The 24494-nt window shown below is 37.1% G+C and overlaps 2 protein-coding genes across 2 annotated transcripts in view; both read left to right on the plus strand.

Moving 5' to 3' along the window:
- The first annotated feature begins 12123 nt into the window (after positions 1 to 12123).
- On the plus strand, positions 12124 to 15667 carry LOC121389235. The gene is made up of 4 exons (XM_041520837.1): positions 12124 to 12233; positions 12622 to 12760; positions 13782 to 13790; positions 15283 to 15667. The coding sequence occupies exons 1-4, from the start codon at positions 12177 to 12179 to the stop codon at positions 15462 to 15464; spliced, it is 387 nt and encodes a 128-aa protein (XP_041376771.1). The 5' UTR covers positions 12124 to 12176; the 3' UTR covers positions 15465 to 15667.
- A 5603-nt stretch (positions 15668 to 21270) lies between these two features.
- Positions 21271 to 24494, plus strand: part of LOC121389246 — a 30026-nt gene continuing 26802 nt past the window's right edge. Inside the window, exon 1 of the mRNA XM_041520848.1 lies at positions 21271 to 21371. The gene's annotated coding sequence lies outside the window, so the exon portion shown is untranslated. The remainder of the gene's footprint in view (positions 21372 to 24494) is intronic.

Here is a 24494-nt window from a genome sequence, read left to right on the forward strand (position 1 = left end):
TTTCACAAATGGTTATTTTGACATGTTCCCTGATAGAGAGAAAGTGAACAAACCCGCCGACGTCAGAATGGCACTGACGCCTCAAAATTAATAAAATGATTCCTTCCAATTAAGAAAATATCTCAAAAGTATCATATTTATACTCGACACCCCACGCCGGTCTGTCCTGAACTGTAGAGACTCCCACACACCGTTAGTTTGAACACCATTTACCAACATGAAATATCGGTGCACGCCTTCCTGTGGCTAACATAAAAAAGGACGTTAATCGTCACAAATCGTAGGTTAATGTATATTTAAAATATAATCTCTCCACGAATACATCTCCCAATATCCAGGACTGCGTCTTTGAATATTAATAGTAATTAAACAAAATCCGTATGTAAATTTAAATTAATAAAATAAGTATACATGAAAGACTGCTATTTGCAAAGAAATATTAATTTTGTTTTACACCAAAATCATAGATCAAGTGGTTAAATTTAGTCAAATATTTTTAATAATGTACAAAAGTACAGTCCAACCATATAATTGTTTATGGTCAAAATCGCAAGTATTGTGACAAGAGCCTCAATTCGGTTCAGTGATGGATTATTCACTTTTCACATCGTTATCACTTACAATACCTTTGATAGGGTAATCGACTATTTTGTTTGATTTTGAATGTATGCTCTATTGGTGTAAGACGCAGATTATATCAAGTAATTGTACATTATTTAGACATATACCAGGTAGTGTTTCAAATTAGTACCTGTTCACCTTCTGCAAATTCAGTTTTGGTTGGATCCAACCACTGCGGACACAACTGCTATCTAAAAGATCATTCCTATTTTAATATGTAAAGCTCATTTTACCGTTTGACAGTTTATATAGTTGTTACTGAGGTATTATATCTATATTTATTTTTATTTGCAGAAGTGTGGATGGATTACCACTGGCCGGACGAGATCTTTCAATATTCGTCTACATGTGCCTGGATTTGGAACCTGTTGATGACTCGACTGTCGTAGTTCACGAACTAACTCCCAGTAAGAATGTTTCTTTTATTCAAATCATACAAAGATAATAATATTATATATGTACCTTTATTAAATAATAAGTTTATTACACCTTGTGTCCAGTGACGTTTTTATAAAGTTTTAGACAGTACAGAAAATAGCAACTAGGGTGATTATCATAAGATGAAAAAATATATTTCATAACAATATGCAAATAGAATTTTTCCACGTTTAAAATTCTAAATAGCTTTTTCTAATTGTGACTGATTTTTCCTTAAACTTTTTTTTAATGGCTACACTCACAAACACCAATTAAAAAAAACACAAAACAAACCCCCCCCCACCCCCCAAAAAAAAAAAAAAAAATAAAAAAAAAAAAAAATAAATAAAAATATGAAAACATTGTACTACGCTTTAGTGTCGGTTCCTTTGATTTTACCCATGGTGTATCCTACAGTTAGACCACGGGCGTGTCTATCCTAATGTTTACTAACAATAAAGTAATAATATAAATCTTTAAAATTAAAATTATTATTTTCTTTAAAAGAACAAAAACAAAACAAGAAAAAAACTTTTATTATCAAATAGTATAGCTTTGTGACAATGTATGCCTAATGCAGCGGAAGATGCAGTATTTTTCATGCAATATTTAAAAAGAAAATCCCCAGTATTAAGAGAGGGTATGCAGTATTAAAATGGGCGACTACAACTAGGGCTGTGGGGTAGGGGATCGCCGGTGAAGCATTCACACGTAAGTGTGCATGCAAATGACAATACAAGAGCGGGGAATCCAAGTTTTATTGGAAGCCATTTACATAACATAATACCCTCTTTGTTGAGAACTCGGACGGGCTGTCCTTTATACAGGGGTGGAAGAGGACTACCAGCAGTATTGTTGTCCTTCATCACCTGTTGTCCATGAATCCGTTGGACTGGGGATACCATGGTGATGATGTTACATGATGTGTCCCCCATCGCTGTATGAAGTTCTGGAAGGGTTTGCCCTGGTCTTGTGGCACATTATCACTGACGATTAAGTCAGGTCTGCCAAACATAAATACCCTCTTCTCGACTTCTGCTGTGACGGTTGGGTATTTAGAAAAATAGTCGCAGATCAGCAGGACGTGTTGCCCATCTATTTCAAAAAGGTCAGTTGCCAGTTTCTTCCATGGGCTGTTTGGGATGTCATGAAGTAGTAACGTACCTTTGCATTGGCGTTTGCCATTTCTTAGCACGTGCTGCATGACTTGATCATTTGCTCAATGTCTTTGTTGATGTTGGGCCAATATGCACATTCTCTAGCCAACATGTGGGTCTTCTCTATCCCCTGGTGGGATTGGTGAAGGCTGTTAAGGATATCTGGTCTCAAGTATTCAGGAATGATGATTTGTTGTTCTTTGAAAATGATACCATCCTCAATGGCCAGTTCGTCTCGGAACGGCCAGTAAGATCATATGTCTGGGGGAGGTTCCTTGATATTCTCAAGCCCGCTGTGGATGATGGTTTCCATAAGACTGTTCAGGACATGGTCAGACTTCGTGTATTCTCGAAGCTGAAACTGTTTCTATACCATCAACTCGCAAATTGAGATCAACTGCCCTCTTGTCAGTGCTGCTTGGCAGTCGAGAGAGAGTGGCATCGTCTTCCCGAGCGAGCAGTCGGTTTTGATATGACAAGCTCGAACACCAGTCCGTATGTTCCGTTATAATTATGATGACTCCTTGTTTTTCAATCTTCTCCAGTTCAGCCTTTAACGTGTCTCTTGGATGCACAGAACATTTGTGGGGTGCGTCTATATATGGTTCTGCATTAGGCTGTGCTCGTAGCTGAGCCGGTTCTCTGAAATTGCCAAGTGTATCAAACTGTACTGGATAGGCCTGTTTGAGGCCGTGGATGGTGGTGACATCGACTGTGTTGACAACGTTGCAGTGTATTGTGACAAGCTTCAGCTTCTCACAAGTGGGCAGTCCGACAATGGCCGGTCCGTTGACATTGACGACATAGAACTTGGCAGTGATGAAATCCTCTTTGTGATGAAGCTGAAGGTTCATAGAGCCTATATATAGGATTTCTTCTCCATTGTAGCCTGTCAAGCGAATATTCTTCACTGGTTGTTGCAGACTGATCTCCATACATCTGTCTGAAGGTGCGCAGAGGAAATCTGTTGTCTGATGCTCCTGTGTCAACTTTCAGCTTAATTTGGCATATACCGGACTTCTGTGGTCGAATGACGTCAAGAATAGTGAATATCTCCTGCTACACAGATCGTATCATATGGTTCTTCCCCTTGGTATCGATATGTTTTATTAGCAGATTCATCCAAGTAGTCCGATTCAATCGTACGAATGTTCTTTCTTGAAGATCTGTTACTGCCACTTACCAGCAAACTGTTTGGCTATTCTTGTTTAGTTTTTTGTGTGCTGACGGTACATGCATTGACAGTGACCTTTATTAATACAGAAGTTACAAATGTCATTATATGCTGGGCATTTCCATGCTGTGTGGCTGGTAGCACAGTTTCAACAGTCCCATTTAATAACGTCATCATTGTTCTGGGGATTTTCAGTTGGTTTTGATCCTCCACTGGCCAGTTACTAGATCTGTTGTCATCCAGCTATGATTGCCTCATAACGTCGTCCCTCAGCTCTGGCTTCATCAAGCTTGTAACCTTTTGGTTGCCCAAGCAGATCTCTGAAAATCCTAAATAGGCGTTGATGCATTTATGATCTCCAGAAGTCGTTCCTCCATCTCTGCATTCTCAAACTCACATATCTGTGCTAAAGTATGAGTCTGGAGGAGAAAGTCGTCTACGGACTTCTCACTGCGATGCCAGCAGTCCATGAGGTGGAGACGGTGGACTTGGAAGTTGATGCTCTTCTTCAGATGGACCTCGAAAATCTCCCAGATCTAAGTAGGTGAACGCTTATCTCCATCGGAAAGCCCAGATGCCTTTAATTGTTTGATTCCTTCATCTCCAAAGCCAAGAAGTATCTTGAGTGCTATCTTCGGATCTTCAGTGATGTCTTCATCTTCACAGTAAACCCGAATGTTCTCTTTAAACAACTGCAGTGCTTCAGCATGACTGTCTGTGAACCAGTTCATCTGTGATATGCGTGCTGCTGCCATGGCAAAGTGAGGTATTAAAGAATGAAATTTTACTGAGTAGGTATATAGAGTGAATAAATGAAGAGATGTACACATAAAACGAATCAAATGGTCTATGTATGTCACTTTCATTCAGGTTTCCAACTAAATAATGGTACCAACTGAAGGTGGGTAACTGCGTAGAGACAGTCGTCTAGTCGCCAGCAGCGTTTGCGTCCCTTGGTCTTGAGAAGCTCGCAGACGTCTGTGGTAATGCAGGGTACCCACGGGACAGGGAAAACAGGGAAAACAGGGAAAATGGTTTTAAAAAATTCCCTGCAGGGAAAATTCAGGGAATTTGAAATTTTGGTCTGATTCAGGGAAAATACAGGGAATTTTATTTGGGTGTAATGGAATCTGGAAAATTATCAGGGAATTTTGTTGAGTCCTATATTGTATATACATGGATATGTATACCACATCAGGTACAAATGTAATAAACCTAAGATAGTGGTGTTTTGGATTCCTTTGTCTTTTTCATGATGGTATTGAATGATAGCTACTGGTGATTTCTAGTGTATGTTTAAAAAACTATCATAGATTTATTTTTATTGAGAAATCATCTGGTCACTATATCAAATTGTTCCACCAAGGAAAATGCCGTGTTTATATGATCTACGTATAGCACCCAAAACACTAGAAGTCAAAATGGAAATAAGCGACCATTACTCCAGAGCTTATTCTATGTATATCAGAAATGTTGAGTCATTAAATTTGGTTATGCCATACTAATGTATCATTAACAGTGACATAGTGTAGTCTTAGATCTGCTTTTCTGACATTTCTGCTATACATAATAATCTTCATTGTTAATACTTATCTTTGTCATAATTAAATCTAAAACAAAAAACCTGGAAGAAAAAAATATTTTTACCAAAATATTTTTAATGAAAGTTGTGCACATATTTGGAAAAGTACATTCTGATCCAAAGCCTTTATTATAAATTTATAAGGCAAGATAAGTCTCAAAAGCTATGAATGACACAGGGACATTTTAATCTTAGTTTAAAATGCCCATGTATGTGTTTGCTTAAGCATGCTATCATTTCAGGTGGAAGTTTCTATCAAGCTCATGTAGACTGCCTGTAGTAATTAGACTTTATTTTAGTTCATCATGACAACCTTCAATCCTGTATGGCTAACTGACCCTCAATTCATAGACTGGCTTTCAGCTGCTCCTGATAACCCTCATACTTGCTTCTGCAAAAAATGTCACAAGATAATATCTCTGAGTAACATGGGTAGACGGGCTCTGTCTAGTCATGTGACCTCAAAGAAACACCAGCAATGTACAAACAAAACGAATGTTGTGGGCATAGCAGCGTTCTTTAACAAGAACACAGGTTCAAATACAACTACTGGATCTTCTGCTGCTGTACCTCCAGTTAATGTACCAGGGGTGAAGGATAGTGAAGATATCAATAGACAGCTATTGCAGGAAGATAGTGAAGGTAGAGGTGAAGTTATCCCTGTGCCATCTGCACCAAATGTAGCAAAATACCTTCAGACGAAGGAAACAAGAAAAGCTGAAATTCTGTGACTGCTGGGACTGTTCATCAAGCCGACAGTATTAGAGGCAAACAACAGTGGCTACAAGCTAGCAACACTAGACGTCACAAAGGCAGAGAATCATTTACCAGCTAAACAACTGAAACTTGGGAATGGCACCAGAGAAGCCCTGGAATCTGCTAGGGTATCACCGCTGCAGGTACTCGAATTCAGAAATCAGTGTCTTGGTGTGCTTCGTGCCTTAGTGACAAAAATCCAGGAAAGGTGCCCTCTAAAGTATTCGTTTGTTCGGTCCTTGGAAGCACTTGACCCCAAGGCAATCATCGCAGAACCGGATTCTGTCCAAAGGAGCTTTTCGACCATTGCCAAGAAGATGTCATCAGCGAAGATCAGGAGTGCTGCACAATGTGATCGGGCAGAGATCGAATATAGGAGGATGTTGAGGGAGAAGGCAGAAGATATCCGGCAGTTCGAATTCAAACAGCACCGCCTTCATCAGTTCTATTACAACCTTCTCAGTGGCAAGGAAGAGTAAACGGAGCTTTGGAGCATTGTGAAGAAGGTACCTGTAATCTCCCATGGGCAGGCTAAAGTCGAACGAGGTTTCTCAGTCAATGAGGACATGCTACAGCCAAAATAAAACAGGAAACTGTAGTTTCATTGAAATTGATATATGACACCATGAAGTCGCTGGACATCAAAATACACAACTTCGTCATATCCGATGAGTTGTTGCAGTCCTGCAATCATGGGAGAGGCAACTATGAACTATACCTCATGGATCAACAGAAAGCTAAACTCCAGGAAGAAAAAAAGAGAAAAGCTAGTGAAATTGAAGAGACCTACATTAAAGAAAAGAAGAGATTGAAGAGTTTAGAGCAACAAGCTGATAGCTGTGTGACAGAATCAGACAAAAAGGCAAAGGAAGCTTTGAAGAAACAAGACTTCAAACTCCTAGCCCAGTCTGTTGCTCTCAAAGAGAAGGCCGATAAAATGAGAAAGAAAGAGATAGCAGATCAGATGAAATTGGTAGAAGATTTAAAGTCAAAACTTGGATAAAGGTGAAAGTAACACTAACAAACATTTTGAAAGTAAAAGGACACACGAAGACTTATTTGACTATTTCACTGAAGCGTTGTGTTCTGTTAACATGTCAATGTACATGCACAGACAAGTTGTTTCAAAATATAAAGACAGTTCAGATGTTTGAAATAATATTTGCTGAACTTTGAACAAATAATGTTTGTAAAGTCTATTAATATGTTACCCATCTTTTTGATTGCTGTACTAGTACAAATATAAACACAGATGGGAGTAGAAGGCTATACCAGAATCTATATACAAGTATTGTTATATTTGTAAACCATAATCTTTATATTCAGCATGTAGCTTTTATATGTACTTATAATACAGCATAATGCCTAATGTTTTCCCCAAGAACCACAATGAAACTTAATTTTGTAGTTTGTATGGCTAGACAATATTAACAGTACGTAACTGGAACACTGGAAAAATAAAAAATAAAAATGAATGAGTTGAAATGTACACACACACACACACACACACACATACGTACATATATATATATATATATATATATATATATATATATATATATATATATATATATATATATATTGTCACAATATGTTGATTATGGTATTTGGAGGTGAAGGCACGGCTATTGGGGGTGGCAGGAGGCCGTTACAATACAATAAAGAATCATGGATATCAGACAGGGAAACATCTTTTACAACAGGGAAAATTCAGGGAAAATACAGAGAATTTTAATTTGAAAATTCTGTGGGTACCCTGTAATGATACGTCGGTGTAAAACATCGAAACGTGAAGAGGCACACTTGTAGGGGGTGAATGTTCCATGGGTAATCTGTTCACCACGAATATACGGTAGTTTGGGCCGAATGTGAAAACATAAACGAAAAAACAAAGTGTCACCTGACGTCATACACGTCTGACTTTTGGCGGTCGTCTTGGCCTGGACTCACTGTTTCTCTCGATTGCCAGCGGGACTGGTGTTGTGCATTGGTTACACAGAATGAGGTTGTTGCTCGACGTCTTCAAGAATCCCTCACTGCCACCATGAAGCATTCACACGTAAGTGTGCATGCAAACAAAATGACAATACAAGAGCGGCGAATCAAAGTTTGATTGGAAGCCATTTACATAACATAATACAGATCTACCTCGACTTGATAGTTGCGTATAACAAAAATACAAAGCAATAGTTTCGAACATAATACTGTAAATGCCCGGTCCATGGCACACCTCCCACACTTTCCTGCTACTCTATTCAGAAGGATTTAAATGTCGTATTTTTAACAGCTAACATTCTTCCCATTTTCATGTATTTTCATCCACAGAGGCACAGACCCATAAAACCATCGAACACTGACAATGTCACTCTCCACACTTTCAAACATACTGCGGGCCATGTATTGAAAAGTACCCTCTTCTAAATCTTCTAAATATTCGTCTGGCGCTCAGTAACACAACTCCGAGACAGTGCGAGTGTTTTCCCGTCCCTCATATGCCTGAATATAAATCTTTTCCACTAGCAATACCAGTGGAAAAGTACACCAACATATATTAAAATATCAAGGTGACCAAGGTATTACGTTACCCACAAAACAAATACAAAACAAAATGCATTATATTCACCTGCTAAACTCTGGATTTTTCGTGCTCTTGTAGTACTTCGAGGAGGCGTACGCACACCAGCACTCTCTCCTTGAATCTGCGCCTGTAATGTCATCGAAATTCTCATCTTAATGAATTAGTATTTCCATATAATACAAGCAAGGTGAAATGTGCCCGCTAAAAGCAAATTACAAAACGTCTTCGCGATCATGGTGACATCATGAAGAAGTGGTAATGGGGGCGTGGTAAAAGGTAGTTACTTCATCCATCACTCGAGATTCCTCTAGATAGGTCACGGTTATTGCGACAGTTGAGTGACGGGTGTAACAAATGTCGGGCTACGCCTTCGATCATTACACCTGTCACTCAACGGCAGTAACCGTGATCTAACTAGATGATCTCATAAAGGGATGAGGTAACTACTACTAGACGTTCGGGCTCCCATTTTTGTAGTGGAAAGGTTGATTTTGTACATAAATTAAACGAAAATGGCCGAATCTAAATAACAACATTTAGTGCCACAAAGGTGTAAAGAGTTGCAAACGAATCACTGCATATTTTTACATGGCTTACAATTTATACTGTCGGAAGTATGATGGAAATACATAGTGAAAAGCAATTTGTAGATTTTCTCCAGGACTAGGCGACAGCCTCTCCCCCCCCCCCCCCCCCCTCGTTACTTCGTAGGGTTATGTATACCACCACATCAAGAGTTTCATTCAATATAAACACACAGTCATCAATCTAAATACTATCACCCCTTTACTTAAAGTAAATTTAAAAACTGAGTTAGTGTAACAGGAAGCGTCTTTGACTACTTTATTTTCGATTTTCGATTTCCTTACAGCCCTTCGAGCATTTGTTGTAGGATGAAATACACTTCTTTATTTATTTCATTTATTTTCGTGCTTGAGGGGCGGGACGAAGCCCAGTGGTAAAGCGCACGCTCGATGCGCGATCGGTTTGGGATCGATCCCTCTCAGTGGGCCCACTGGGCTATTTCTCGTTCCAGCCAGTGCACCACGACTGGTTTATCAAAGGCCGTGGTATGTACTACCCTGTTTGTGGGATGGTGCATATAAGAGAACCCTTGTTGCTAGTCGAAAAAAGTAGCCCATGAGGTGGCGACAGCGGGTTTCCTCTCTCAATATCTGTGTGGTCCTTAACCATATGTCTGGCACCACATAACCGTAAATAAAATGTGTTGAGTACGTTAAATAAAACATTTCTTTCTTTCTTTCGTGCTAGAAGTGAAATGTTTTCGTGTTTTCGGCCAACAATGTGCAATCGTTTGAGGTGGGGGTTTTTTTTGTGGGGTTTTGTTTGTTTTGTTTTGGGTGGGGTTTTTTTTTTTGGGGGGGGGGGGGGTTGGGGGGGGTCGTTTTTTTTTGGGGGGGGGGTAAAAATACAAAATTATCAACAAACCAGTATTTGCTTTTATTTCTTTGGGGTTTTTTTTTTTGGGGGGGGGGGGGGGGAGGGGGCCTTAAATACAAAATTATCAGCAAACCAGTATTTGCTTTTTTTGATTTCTTCGCCTTTCCTTTAACTATTTTCTTTCACATTATTCTGTTGAAGGCCTTGAAACAATCGCAGCTGCCAATATTGAATTATTTCATCATGATACTCGAATGGTATTTTACTATCAAATTTTATTTAACGTCAGATTGTAGTTTATCGTGTAGATGTACATGTAGATATATATTCCATTTATCTAGGTACTAATGCTTTTGGTCCTAATCGAATGACACATGATGGTACAAAAATGGATCGATGCCATTTGAACACCTCAAGTTCACCGCAGACGTTATTAATAAAGCTTGGTAAGTACTCAAATAGATAATTTCGGAACACGTATTAACTTAAAATAAGTTTCGTAAATAGTAAATTTGTCTTAGTGTAATAAGAAGTCGAGTGCATTTTAATGCAAAGAAGAGAGCTCTATTGACAGAGGGATCTATAACAATTCTTCAAGTATTTTAAATATATGCTATGATTTCTACATTTTTATATACAATTATGGTGTTTAGAATTATACTTTAATATTACGTCATCTTATTTTACATGTCCAACTACCTATCATCTTGGTATATGACAAATAAGACTATTAAATATATTAAGTTGCACAATTGTGATCTTTCTTTATTAGATTCATTGGAAATGACCAACAAAGTTTGTCCTTCAGACATTCTCGGCCGATATAATGATACGACTTCTTCATGCAGGCTTACGATTGATGTCTGTACAGATAATACGGCCATTGCATTGTCCGACCAGACTGGCTGTAGTACAAATCCATTCTTTACAGGTGAGTCAAAATAATGGTAAGTAGTGTTTATTATAGAGCACTGCCTGTTAATCGTTTCTGATAGTACTAAAATCTACCACATCAAATATTGAAGGGGCGGGACGTAGCTCAGTGGTACAGCGCACGCCTGATGCGCGGTCGGTCTAGGATCGATCCCCGTCGGTGGACCCATTGGGCCATTTCTCGTTCCAGCCAGTGCTCCACAACTGGTGTAACAAAGGACGTGTCTGTGGGATGTGCATATAAAAGATCCCTTGCTGCTAATCGAAAAGAGTAGCCCATGAAGTGGCGACAGCGGGTTTCCTCTCTCAATATCTGTGTGGTCCTTAACCATATGCCTGACGCCATATGACCGTAATTAAAATGTGTTGAGTGCGTGGTTAAATAAAACATTTTTTTTTTAATATTGAAATGTCTCTAACTCCATATATACCGAACACCCAAAGAAGTGCAAATCAGAATTATGGTTAGTTTGTAATTAGTCTCATTTAATTTGATTACAAACGCTCCATTCTGTGAAATAATACACTATATAGACTTGTAATTATCTGAATCTCAATATGTGTTAATCCCATCTTTTAAACAAAAAGCAAAACAAAAACAAAAAACGAAACCTTTAAATTTACAGCTCACAATTATATCCGCGATTCTTTTGGTATTCATGATAATACTACCAGGTGTGTCAATGTTATGGTATTTGACACGACTTGAAATACAGCGAGGTTCTAACCTGACAATTTGGTTAAAATTACAAGTATATGGTAATTACTGCTAAGTTTGGTACTGGTATTCCCCTTTACTTTAAATTTTACGTTAATAGTATTTGACGTGCCTATAATCTATTAACGTTCAAGCACGCTGCCCACGGAGACCTGTCCATCAGCTTGAACTGCGTCTCAATGACATATATTGGGTATTCCCCTTTTGGAGAACAACTTTAATATCATTATGTAAAATCAGGACCATATATTTCTCTGTTTAGTGTTTAATGTTCAAATGGCAACGGAATTTGTGAGTTACACGTAGGCTTTTAACCCGTTGATAGCTAAAACAATTTACGTGTTTTTAGGTAGATGAGTTTATATTTGGCAATAGTAAAACATTAAAGATAGTCGTAACTATAGGTTTAATTGTGTAATCACGCCTTTTAGAAATCGGATATATTCTTTTAAGCCCTAAACAAAAATACTTTTATGTTTCCGGCAACCCGACACTACATAGAAAGAAGGGCCGGCCATATTTGTTTCCTTACTTTTTCAATTATTTATTAATATGTAAGTAAAAGGGTGTATACATGACATTTTAAATTGACTTGTAGGGGTGAATATAGTAAACAAACATTAACATTACCATACCTATATTTTCCGGCACATTTCCGGAAATATAAATATTTAGGCCAAACGAGGACAATAAAATCATAGCTATGTCCTTAATAATAAACTTATATATTTCCAATATAATGCATTATTCAAATTTTCGTTTTGAACTGATGTGTTTCTCCAGATGGGTCCTCTGTGAAGTGTCTTCATGGTGTGGTAAAAAGTTCAACAACTTACCTAATGGTCTACAACAACGGTACGACGACCCCACCAACCACAGAATCGTTCACCTGTTTGGTAAGAGCTGCGTTATAATAACGCGAGGTCTTATTGAGGACGTCAAAACTGTTTCGGTTATGCATAATTTTCCAAAACATTTCCAATATAAGTAATACTGGCTCTGTCATCTGTATTTTAATGAATGAAAGGTGATAGGTGTATTCGATACAATTATTACATACAAACAAAATTCAAATTAATTTAAACATTTTAATTAAACTATTGAAATTAAATATTTAATTTTACAACAACAAAACAATTAAATATTTGTTTTTCTATCTTAAATTGGAAACAGTGGTTTGTGATATGTCTACCGATGAACTACTACTATATGAAACTGAACTCTTTACTACACTGGTTTTATGACGATGTATGTTTACGTTATATTTTCATTTACTTGTTTTAGGTAATACAGAAAATGGGAGAGGTTGTAAAGATATCTCAAAATCCACTGGAGTGTCTGTGGAACCAAACAGCGAACTCAAGTACTTCTCTAGGAAAGCTGTCATTTGCTTTCGCACCTGTAGGTGGGCCAAATAATAAAGGTATTACGAATTATTATATACGAAAGACGTTTATGTTATCAGGTCATAGTATGTTTAATTTATGAAACTTAAGTCCATATTAACATTTCACAACTGATGAAAAGTAAATCCCAGCTCATATCAACAGTTCATACTTATTTACATATAGATATCTTATTTCTCTTTTCTGTATTTCAATGACGAAACATACATTTATCTGTTTTCAAATTTAAACAATTTATAATTTATACAACATAGAACGTCTTAATTCACCACACCTGTTTACAAGTCTGGTAATTCCTGGTATAAAGGGACCAAGACTTGATTAATGTTAGGATATGACATTTCCGTACCAATAGTTTTGAACAGACACACATATATAAATACCACAATAGGAACAAATAGTTAAATGCATCTTGAACATTGCCATTGGCATATGCACACTTTAATTATATTTACTATTGTATGCGTTATCCTACATTGTGGTACTTATACTGCTCTTTCATGACAAAAGTAAGCAAGAAACATTATCAGTCGAATGTTTAGATTAGGTTTAATGCGCGGGCGTGTGTGTGTGTGTGTGTGTGTGTGTGTGTGTGTGTGTGTGTGTGTGTGTGTGTGTTGTATTGATTATTCCATACCTGTGACGTCACATTATTCAGGGTCCTTATACTTCACAAAAACATAATATATATAATATCTCAATATTTTCTGTAGCAATAATAAATATGTGCTAGTAAGACAACATTTATAGCCCATCAAACAGCCGATCAGGGATGCGTTTAATGTGGGCAGCTCCGTAACCAGAAAACGGTTACATGTGTAATTTGTGGAAATCCAGATCATGTAACGTGTTTCCTTTTGTAATGGCAGGGCAGTATGGAAATTTACTAAGTCCATTTCTGACTTATAAAATATGTATATTTGTTTATGAAAAGTACTGAAACAAATTAATGAATTATTAAAATGTAATGCCAAACAAAGTACTCTATGTTCAAGTCTTTTTCTGTGACTTCAATACTGCTGTTTTCTTCTTTTTCAGACTTATGTCGTGAGTATCAGCTGTGTTTGGTAAATTGTACAGTAACTGTTAGCCCATACGGGGTTAATAATGCAGCGTCATTTGGTAAATCACAGTATGATACAGGGGCGTAGGTGTGTGGCTGTTCATATATGTAAACAAAATGGTTCGCAGAGTTCATAATCGACCCCACTCCAGATCCACAAATGTAGTATGAGATAAAAGTTATATAGATCTTAAAGTAAATAGCTAATATGAAGTGTGTGTGTGTGTGTGTGTGTGTGTGTGTGTGTGTGTGTGTGTGTGTGTGTGTGTGTGTGTGTGTGTGTATATATGTGTTTATGCACGTGTCTGTATGTCTGTTTATATGTTCGTCTTCGTCAGTTTTATTACTGGAAAGCCAAATGGTCAGAATACAATAGTTAGGTCACTGAAGGAAGGAAATCTTTTATTTAACGACGCACTCAGCACATTTTATATTTACTGTTATATGGCGTCGGACATATGGTTAAGGACCATACATATATTGATGGAGGAAAGTTCATGGGCTACTCATTTCAATTAGCAGCAAGGGATTATTTATATGCACCATCTCATAGACAGGATAGCACATACTACGGTATTTGATTTACCAGTCGTGTTGCACTGGCTGGAGCGAGAAATAGCCCAATTGCCACTGACGGGGACCGATCCCAAACCAACCGCGCATCAACCGCGCGCTTTACCCGTGGGCTACGTCTCGCCTGCTTTATTGACGAGAAGGAAGGAAATAAATGTGGAGATTGCAATGAAATGTACTCACACCCAACTCTAAAGAAACACGAAAAGTATTCACATTAAAATGAAGATTCACGTGTAATAAGGCTGTCGGCACAAACGTTTTAAAAATACAATTTTTATTTTTTTATTTTGTTTTATCTTATATATATATATATATATATATATATATATATATATATATATATATATATATATATATATATATATATATATATATGTACAATGTATATATATATATATGTACAATGTATATATGTATATATATATATATATATATATATATATATGTACAATGTATATATATATATATATATATATATATATATATATATATATATATATATATATATATATATATGTTTGTTTGTTTGTTTGTTATGCACTTGCCACACGCTGTCTGCCGACGATCACACAAGCTTTAAGTATTTGACTGATGCACGTGCAGTCTGCAGTGCTTTGACCACGTCTGTAATATACGTTTTGTTACCTGTCACTGCCTAGACATATTTAACAAATATTTTTTTAAAGTAAGGATAAATTTCATAGAGCCTATTAATTTGTTGTGTTTGGTGTACAATTGGTGATAGTTTGTCGTGAGTCTCGTGTGAACACTAATACATATATAAATATAAATTATCCAATTAACTAATAGACCATCGACATTTAGTCTTAGCAGGGAAACGGTGTCTTAAGTCTAACGTGTGCACTCATTAAATATGATCAACTGAGATTTCTGTTTCAGCCATAGTGGATTCCACACCGACAGACTTGGAACCAACCACCATAGCGCTGATCTCCGTTGGCGTGTTCTTACTGCTGCTTCTAATAATTGGCGTCGGTTTGTGCTGGTATCGTTCCAAACGACAAAACAGAAACAAAGACAATTACACTCTGTGGAATATTTTCACAAACATACTACACTGACAGTCATTATTAGTTGATAGTATATTAATTACACTATAGTTTTATTATCCACATATGTACTCTACTATTTTCACAAACATACTATACTGACAGTCATTATTTTAGTGCATTATTGCACTATAGTTGTTTTATTATCCATATGTGTACCTTAATATTTTCACAAACATACTACACTGACAGTCATTATTTTAGTGCATTATTGCACTATAGTTGTTTTATTATCCATATGTGTACCTTAATATTTTCACAAACATACCACACTGAAAGACATTATTATTTGACTGAACATTATTTGCTCTATAGTTGTTTTATTTTTTAACACACCCGTTGTGAGAACAGCATGTGTTATTTTTGACAACACATAATTGTTTACACATATACATGTGTTAATAATTTCAAGACTTGCGACGGACTGCTCCTAGGTGATGACCAGGTCACAAATGTCATACGTCCAGTAAAAAGACAGCACAGTGGAAATCGATTATACTGTGACATATAGTTAACCTGGCAACCATGTGTCTGTGACACGTAAGGCAGCAACATATGCAAAGGGTAGTAAATATCTTTTAGTCACTAAAGATGTTACAATTTGCTTAAAACCTGGTCTTTGGGGATATGTAAAAAATAGGATAATACATTCGTGTCCTTTAGATAACATTTATCTCATACCTCGTTGTTTAAAAACGTACCAAACTCGCTTTCGATCGTTAGATGCATTTTACAAAAACTCGTGAGATAAAGGGTATCTAACGGCCACTCGTGTATTATTATCGATATCCATATACGTACTTGGGTTTTTTTTGTTCACGCATACACAATTACAACGCCTACTGTTAAAACAAGTGTTCATTGTATCTCCTAACAGATTTTATAGTTTGTAAAGATACATAACAACTTGTGAGTTCATCATTGATAAGATAAACGAATAAATAATAAGGAATATCAGATTTCCCTGCAGGGTTTTGTAAACAGACATTTTTACAAAAGTTATCATCCACTGTCACTTCGTTCACACACTTGAATCTAAAAATGACAGTTAAAGTACTATATCAGTACTAAAAGTCGATTCCTAGATGTTTGTTTGTTTGTTTATACCTATTATCGTGCTGATATCCAATTAAGGTTCAAGCACGCTGTCCAGGGCACACATCTCGGCTGTTTGGTATGTTTATCCAGAACAGTGGGTTAGTAGTTACTGGTTAGTGAAAACGACCTACACCTATCTATTGTCTCGTTAAACCCGCTCTGTTTGGGAGCTGGTACCAGGATGTGAAACCAGTACCTACCATATGTAAGTCTAATGGCTTAACCACTACACCATTGGGGCCGGTTATTATTCGATATAATAAATCCATTAAGACACTACACCACCCTCCAGCCGCCATTACGTTTTGTAGCAGCTAATGTAGTCTGGTTAAGAAAATAGCACTAAAAATAATATATAATACTGAATTGCCTTTTCAAATCTGTTCGTGATGACTACATGTCGTGTGACAACCGTAGCATTTAAATAAGCCATTCGTTTGGAGATACTTATTATTATTTCTAAATGACAATAACAGTGCATGTTGTATGCTGCCACTTTTATGACAGCAAAATTAGGCGGTGCTCTAGCTTAGAGGTGAATAACTCAATTGCTAAAATGACAGTCACGTAACCCTCTCACTAAAGCCCTATGTTTCACAAAATACATTCTAACAAAATTGTATTGAACTGTGTATAAAACCGAAAACAGTCGACCTAACACAGACAGGAACAAAACTGTTTAAGTGTAACCTGCAGTTTAAGGGTGGTCGGCACTGTGTTTACAGCTCGAAACCGGCTTCAATCTCAGTTTGAGGGCGGTCGGCACTGTGTTTACAGCTCGAAACCGGCGTCAATCTCAGTTTGAGGGCGGTCGGCACTGTGTTTACAGCTCGAAACCGACTTCAATCTCAGTTTGAGGGCGGTCGGCACTGTGTTTACAGCTCGAAACCGGCTTCAATCTCAGTTTGAGGGCGGTCGGCACTGTGTTTACAGCTCGAAACCGGCTTCAATCTCAGTTTGAGGGCGGTCGGCACTGTGTTTACAGCTCGAAACCGGCTTCAATCTCAGTTTGAGGGCGGTCGACACTGTGTTTACAGCTCGAAACCGGCTTCAATCTCAGTTTGAACGTACAACCTAACTGGAATGTAAAAGTAATTTACGAACATCTCTCTCTATGGCCTATGGCCATATGCAACTGTACTACTGTAATGAACAGAGAGCCTAGATAACTGAACAGTTTGCCTACAAAAATCGTTGTTGAAAATTACATTAAAACTATATTCCCTGGAATATTTTTATTATTTAAGCATATAGAACAGAAAATCCAATTACGTTTGGTGCATATATGACGCCGCACTCCGCATTGGTTTCACTACGCTGGCTTATCCAGGTCAAAAACAAAGACAGTATTTTGAAAGTGGGACACTTTTGACGGGCTCATACCGATCTCGGTTTTCATTGGCTTATCTCAAGTATAGAATTCCCCAACAAGAGATCACGTGAGATTTCGCAATTTTTGAACAAATTTAGCTTTTTTGATTGTGGGGTCGTCTCATATCTCCACAACATATTTATATCCATAGATGTATGGTACAACGCCTTTCCAGGGGTCGGTGAGTGGGGGATTTGCCTTGAAATGTTGACAGTGGCCAGCTGTTAGCATACGCGTTACATGTAAGGGGGTGTTACTAATTACGTAACGCTCTAGGGGTAGAGGAAGAGGCTACTGTGTTCGAACATTTTTCAAGACTATATGTTATTTTTATTCATTACTTAGACCTAAAAAGGTGGGTTTTTAAATGCGCGGTCAGTCTAGGATCGATCCCCTTCGGCGGGTATATAAAAAGATCATGGTATGTGATATCCTGTCTGTGGGATGGTACATATAAACGATCCCTTGCTAAAAAAAAAAATGTAGCGGGTTTCCAAGGCGCACGTGCAGGGATTTCAGCGGGGTTGGGGTTATAGACTGTGCTAAGCGAAGCTTATATGGGGCCATGCTCCCCCCAAAAATACATTTCAATTTTTTTAAGCTTTAGCCAGTAAGGGTTTCGACCTCCAATACCCTCACCCTGCACATGCACCCGATTCCTCTCTAAGATTATGTCAAAATTACCAAATGTTAGACATCCAACAGCAGATGGAAAGAAGGATAGGATATGTTTTATTTAACGACGCACTCAACACATTTTATTTACGGTTGTATGGGGTCGGATGATTATTAAATCAATATGCTTTATCTTTGATGTCGTTAAACACCCCCCCCCCCAACTTTACCCTTTCCAAACGAAATAATATTTATTTGAATTTGTCGATTTTAACACGTAAAATTAAGAAGTGAAAACGTTCATTGTCTACTTTAGTATATTTTATTTTTAAAATATATACATGATTAATGTGTTACTAGTATACAAACTAAACTTTGAAAGTTCTATTAACACTTTATAAAATATCAGTTCTGAAATAGGAAGGTACGACTGTCGATAATACGTTGTCAAGATCAAACCGGTTTTAACTAAAGACTCTAGTACCGTATCCTCAAACGAACGTTCTTCGTACAGCACAAGATTTCTCTTTTAATTTTTTGAGACGAACCCTACAATTTGAAATTGGCAAACGCACGTGTTAACTGAAACTGACAACAGGCTGTCGTGTGTGCTTTGCCGAGCTATGGCGGCACAGACGACGAATCAAGCGTATACGTTTGACGATATCCGTTCATAGCGAACACACACAACTTTTTTAAAAGTGCATTTGAGCTTGTATTTCACATGTGTACATGATGTTATAATATGGTAACCAGAGAATGTAACTTTAACTTGTTTTAGTATACGAGCAATGTACATTTCACTACATATGTGTACTTATTTAGATTACAGTTACATACAGTTGGCTGCTTATTGAATAATATCCTGCTGTTGAGGCATTGCATGTGTTATACCATAGATACTAACTTAATATTTTAATCCTTTTACATTTTTTGTTATAAATAGTTATAAATTGTATATCAATGTGTTTGAATATGCACGTTTTATTTAAATCTGACGTTTGCTTTGCTATGTTCGTATTTTCTAGAATAAATATTGTGGGGTTTTCTTCAACTTTGTGTTGCTCTTTTTCTAATGTTGAGGTTTTCAGTCCTTGGGTGAGATTACAACAGTATTAATGTATCTGTGTGTGTATGTCTGTTTGTGTGTGTATGTCTGTTTATGTGTGCGTGTATGTTTGAGTGTGTGTGTGTGTGTGTGTGTGTGTGTGTGTGAGAGAGAGAGAGAGAGAGAGAGAGAGAGAGAGAGAGAGAGAGAGAGAGAGAGAGTGTTGTGTTGTGTTGTTGTGTTGTGTTGTGTTAGAGTTTGTTTGTGTTTTGTGTGTGTGTGTGTGTGTGTGTTTTGTGTGTGTGTGTGAGAGAGTGTGTGTGTGTATGTATGTATCTCTCTCTATATATATATGTGTGTATGTATCTCTCTCTCTCTCTCTCTCTCTCTCTCTCTCTCTCTCTCTCTCTCTGTGTGTGTCTCTGTCTGTGTGTGTGTGTGTGTGTGTGTGTGTGTGTGCATATGTGTGGGTGTCTCTGTGTGTGCGTGTGTCTGTGTCTCTCTCTCTCTCTCTCTCTCTCTCTCTCTCTCTCTCTCTCTCTCTCTCTCTCTCTCTCTCTGTGTGTGTGTGTGTGTGTGTGTGTGTGTGTGTGTGTGTGATGAACTTGTGGAATTCGCAGATGATGCAGTACTCTACACGAGCCACGTGTGCGATTCGTTGGCATCCAGCTGTAATCACACAGTCGGTAGAGCGCTCGCGTAAGGTGCTTGCGTCGTAGGATCGAATCACCTCAGTGGACCAATTCTCAGTTTTTGTGTTTCCTCATCGCAACCAGTGCACCAAGAATTGTATATCAGTGGCCATGGTATGGTATTGTCCTGTTTGTAGCAAAGTGCATCTAAAAGATCCCTTGCTACTAATGCAAAACATGTAGAGGGTTTTCTTTCTAAAATGTGACTGAATTACCAAATGATGGACATCCAACAACCGATGATTAATAAACCTTCCACACTGCCCAGGCGCCTGATAATATCGTTTGCATAATATGTGGAGGTTGAGAAATAAATTGTTTAAAATACAGTGGTATCCTCTGTAAAAATGTATTATTTTATATATATATTACAAGACAATCTTTATACTGTTGTCAATATCTTCGTCAAATTCGGTTCTCGCTCTGACAACGAGGCGCTCGTGTAAGTGTCTTTATTGAAATCAGAGCGCACACACAATTTATCGTATAATGTCTTCACAAAAGTTTAATTCTTTCATACACTCGTACACGACCATATTTATGTCATTGTGGTTGAGTGCAAAATGGCAAGCGATTTACATACGCTGTGTCGAAGTCTTTAATATGTTCTTATTTTAAATGCCTGTATGCATCTGTAACAGGTTTCATAAATGTGCATAATACATTTTGTCCGTTACTTCTTTTAAAAAAATTTGTCGGCTGTTTTTTAATATGTTACCGAAGTCCACTTAGGCCAAATTAATTTACGCTTCCAAATACAGTATTGAAATATATATCAAATACTTTTACACAAGTAACGAACTGTTTCCGAGTATACACAGTGTTTTTTCAAATACCCCTGTGCCTTGCGAATACTCTAATAATGAGAATATTTGCAATATTGTATGTGGTTGAGAAAGACCTGGCCGTTATGGGTTTCCATACTTTTTCTAGTGTATCGTTAAGGTGATCTGTTAGACGAGATAATCTGTTTTGAAAAGTTAACAGTTCTTGCCGGTGTTGACTGGAGATACTGTTTGTGTAGGATACTAAAATGAAGATATTTCAAACACACGTAGTTTTGCTGTTCACCTGGAATATTGTTCTTGTTTGCCGTGAGTGTGCCGCTAGTGTTCTCAATATTACCTTGCAAATTTAATTGCCTACCAATATTACGTAATTAACTGTATGATTATATTTGTTCATATTAAGCAATAGTGTTTATTATATATCGATGAATATGCATTCCAGTTCAAAAGCCTTACCCGAGCATCCCTTTAATGGCTAAAATACTCATAACCTGTCAAAATAATTTTGATATAAAATTTGTCCCCTGATCTGACTGAATTTCGAATGGTATAAAACCCAACTTTCTCTGTTGGTATTTTATCGATTTCCACCACGTTTTACCACAATGGTTTTAAGGTCTCATCCAGTTTCGGGTGCCTACACAAATTTTCCTTACTCCAACATAAGTCCTTATTTCCCATTTTTGATTGGCTCAATTATGACCTCATTAACTTTTTTATTTACAGATTTGTTTACATTGTGTACTACCTGTTCTGGTTTGCTATGTTCCCTTAACGCATTTCCCCCATTGAATGTATCTGCCATGAAAGAATTTCCAAAGTCTACCTCATCCTCATTTGACATTTTTCCTTTTTGCCATGGAACGTGTAGTTACTCACGCCGGTTACAATTGTGCATCTATTTCGGTATCTTCATGCCCCATTGATTTATTACAAACCTCCAAATTTCCTGTCAATGCCTGATTAACACTTAAGTCATTACCTAATAGAAAATCCACCCCTCTCATTGGTAGCTTGTCTACAAAGCCGACCGTAACATAACCATTTACCCACTTAGACCGGGCGTAAATCTTGAGTAATGGCAATGAAAATCGGAAAAAAGTAACACATCTGTCAGTGTTTAGATTCCGGTTCAATGGCGGAGGAGGGAAGGTGTAAATTAATAATTTTGTATCCATCTGTTGTATAACACACCTTTATTTTTTGTGGCAATTGGAAGTATCATTATAATTATGCAATAGCAGAATGAAGCAACTGGTGGCACATCAAGCATTACCGACATAATATATACAATGTGGATAAATGACTAATACCTCCCCCAAAAAAACAAAAAACAAAAAACACCCAACAACAAACAAACAAACAAACAAACAAACAAAAAACAAGCTTCATCTTACACTGTATATAATACTCAAACCACTGATAACATAGACTTGTTCAGTATGAAGCACAACTGTATTTACTTAAAAATACTCAGTTTAAATGCCTGTGGCCTAAGAAACAAACTGGCTATATCTGACTTTCTAAATTTTGTCTTACAATATGATATTCTATGCTTTACTGAAAGTAAAACTGATTGCGGTTTATATATAAAATTTATTATTTCAAACACTGTAATATAGTCAACATGGTCAGTGACGGACTATCATTGTCATCTTATTCCGATTCAAGTAACATCTGTGCTGCAGCAGCCATTTCCTCAACAGAAGCACCCATGTTGGTAAAGTAACTTCCTGTTCCAAACTCATTCCTTTCACTATCCAGGACAGAACAGTTGGAACATGCCCAGGAGAGGTGAAAGGAACGCACCTCAAGTCTGTGTGCACTCTGGGAAATTTGTCGTGACATAGGCATTTCTGTGCTTCGAGCGACATCTACCGATGACATCAGAATACTAACTTTCAAAATTATTTCAAGTAATTGGGTCACGGGGATTCCCATGGTATTTATCGATATAAAACCTGCTTTTTCACTCTATTTTATAAAAACGTGATCTAAGTGTGTTACAGTTTTGTAGATTAACCAAAATTAGAATTAATTTTCGCGGGCTGAAACTAGGGCATACGACTTTAAATAAGGACCTATCGGCTGATACAGTGCCCGACATAAATATTGATGATCTCGTAGACCAAGTAAGCAACGATGATATTATAAATGGAAGATTCAGCGAGGATGAAATACTAAAATCTATAAAACAACTTAAAAACTATAAAGCGGCAGGTGTAGATAAAATAATTAACGAATATATTAAATCGACAGCCTATTTATTGCTCCCATTCTATGTTAAACTCTTCAATATACCTTTAGACCATAGTGTGTATCCAGAAGTATGGTTGACTGGAATAATTATACCAATCTTTAAAAATAAAGGCAGTAGTTCATCCTGAAAACTATCGACCAATTACATTACTATGTTGCTGTTCAAAGTTATTTACAACTGTATTAAATAACCGATAAACTACTTTTATTGAAGAAAACTTATTTATACTTCATTCACTAATTGATATTCTGAAAAAAAAAGGAAAAAGAAACTATATTGCGCATTTGTTGATTTTGAAAAAGCTTTCGATATGATCCCAAGAGCGCATTTATGGCACAAGTTACTAGAAAATAACATAAATGATACATTCTTTAGAATCATTTATCAAATGTATTAAGGTATAAAATCATTAATATTTGTAAATAACAATAAATCACCATTATTCGCATGCCATAATGATGTACGTCAAGGTCCCCGATTTTATTTTCCCTGTATTTAAATGATCTAGAAAACTATTTACTTAACCACGGTTGTGAAGGCGTTTCTTCCATCGCAGATAATAAAAACAACACACTAGACACTGGAATACATCTTCTTTGTTTATTGTACGCTGACGATACTGCTTTACTAGCAACAAGTGCGGTCAATTTACAACACACGTTAAATATATTCTATCAATATTGTAATATTTGGAATACTACAAAAACAAAAGTATTATTTTTCAATGGAAATTCTAAGGATTATAAATATACTTTTAAAATTGGAAAAACTACTCTCGAAAATGTCAAAGAATACAAAATATTTAGATGCCACTTTTACTAAACCAAATAAATTCAAAAATACTCAAGCCTTGAAATAAGTGGCCGGTCACGGTCATTGTCCGGTACAAATTTGTAACTTGTCAGTAACAATGTCGATTGCGCCGGTCACCATGTCCGAAGCAACCGTTGTAGTAAAAGCCGGCTGTTTTGGAGTCGAATAAACTTGATGCACCGATTGAAAATGATTACGAATGACAAAATACAAATGTGTAACAGTGGGATTCGAACCGATTCGCGGGGTACTTGACAGTCCAACACGAAGTTCATCTACAGTCCGCGTACCTGTTTAGTAGGATTTTTTATAGTCTGATTTTGCGGGAACTTACATTGTGAAAAGTGATGTCACGC

The sequence above is a fragment of the Gigantopelta aegis genome, chromosome 3 (assembly GCF_016097555.1).
Source record: "Gigantopelta aegis isolate Gae_Host chromosome 3, Gae_host_genome, whole genome shotgun sequence".
Lineage (NCBI taxonomy): Eukaryota > Metazoa > Mollusca > Gastropoda > Neomphalida > Peltospiridae > Gigantopelta > Gigantopelta aegis.

Bases quoted from the DNA above. Each gene is read 5' to 3' on its own strand.
- LOC121389235 (XM_041520837.1), top strand. From the start codon at position 12,177: ATGGTCTACAACAACGGTACGACGACCCCACCAACCACAGAATCGTTC. The intron at 12,234-12,621 runs GTAAGAGCTGCG...TACTTGTTTTAG, and splicing joins CAGAATCGTTCACCTGTTTG to GTAATACAGAAAATGGGAGA.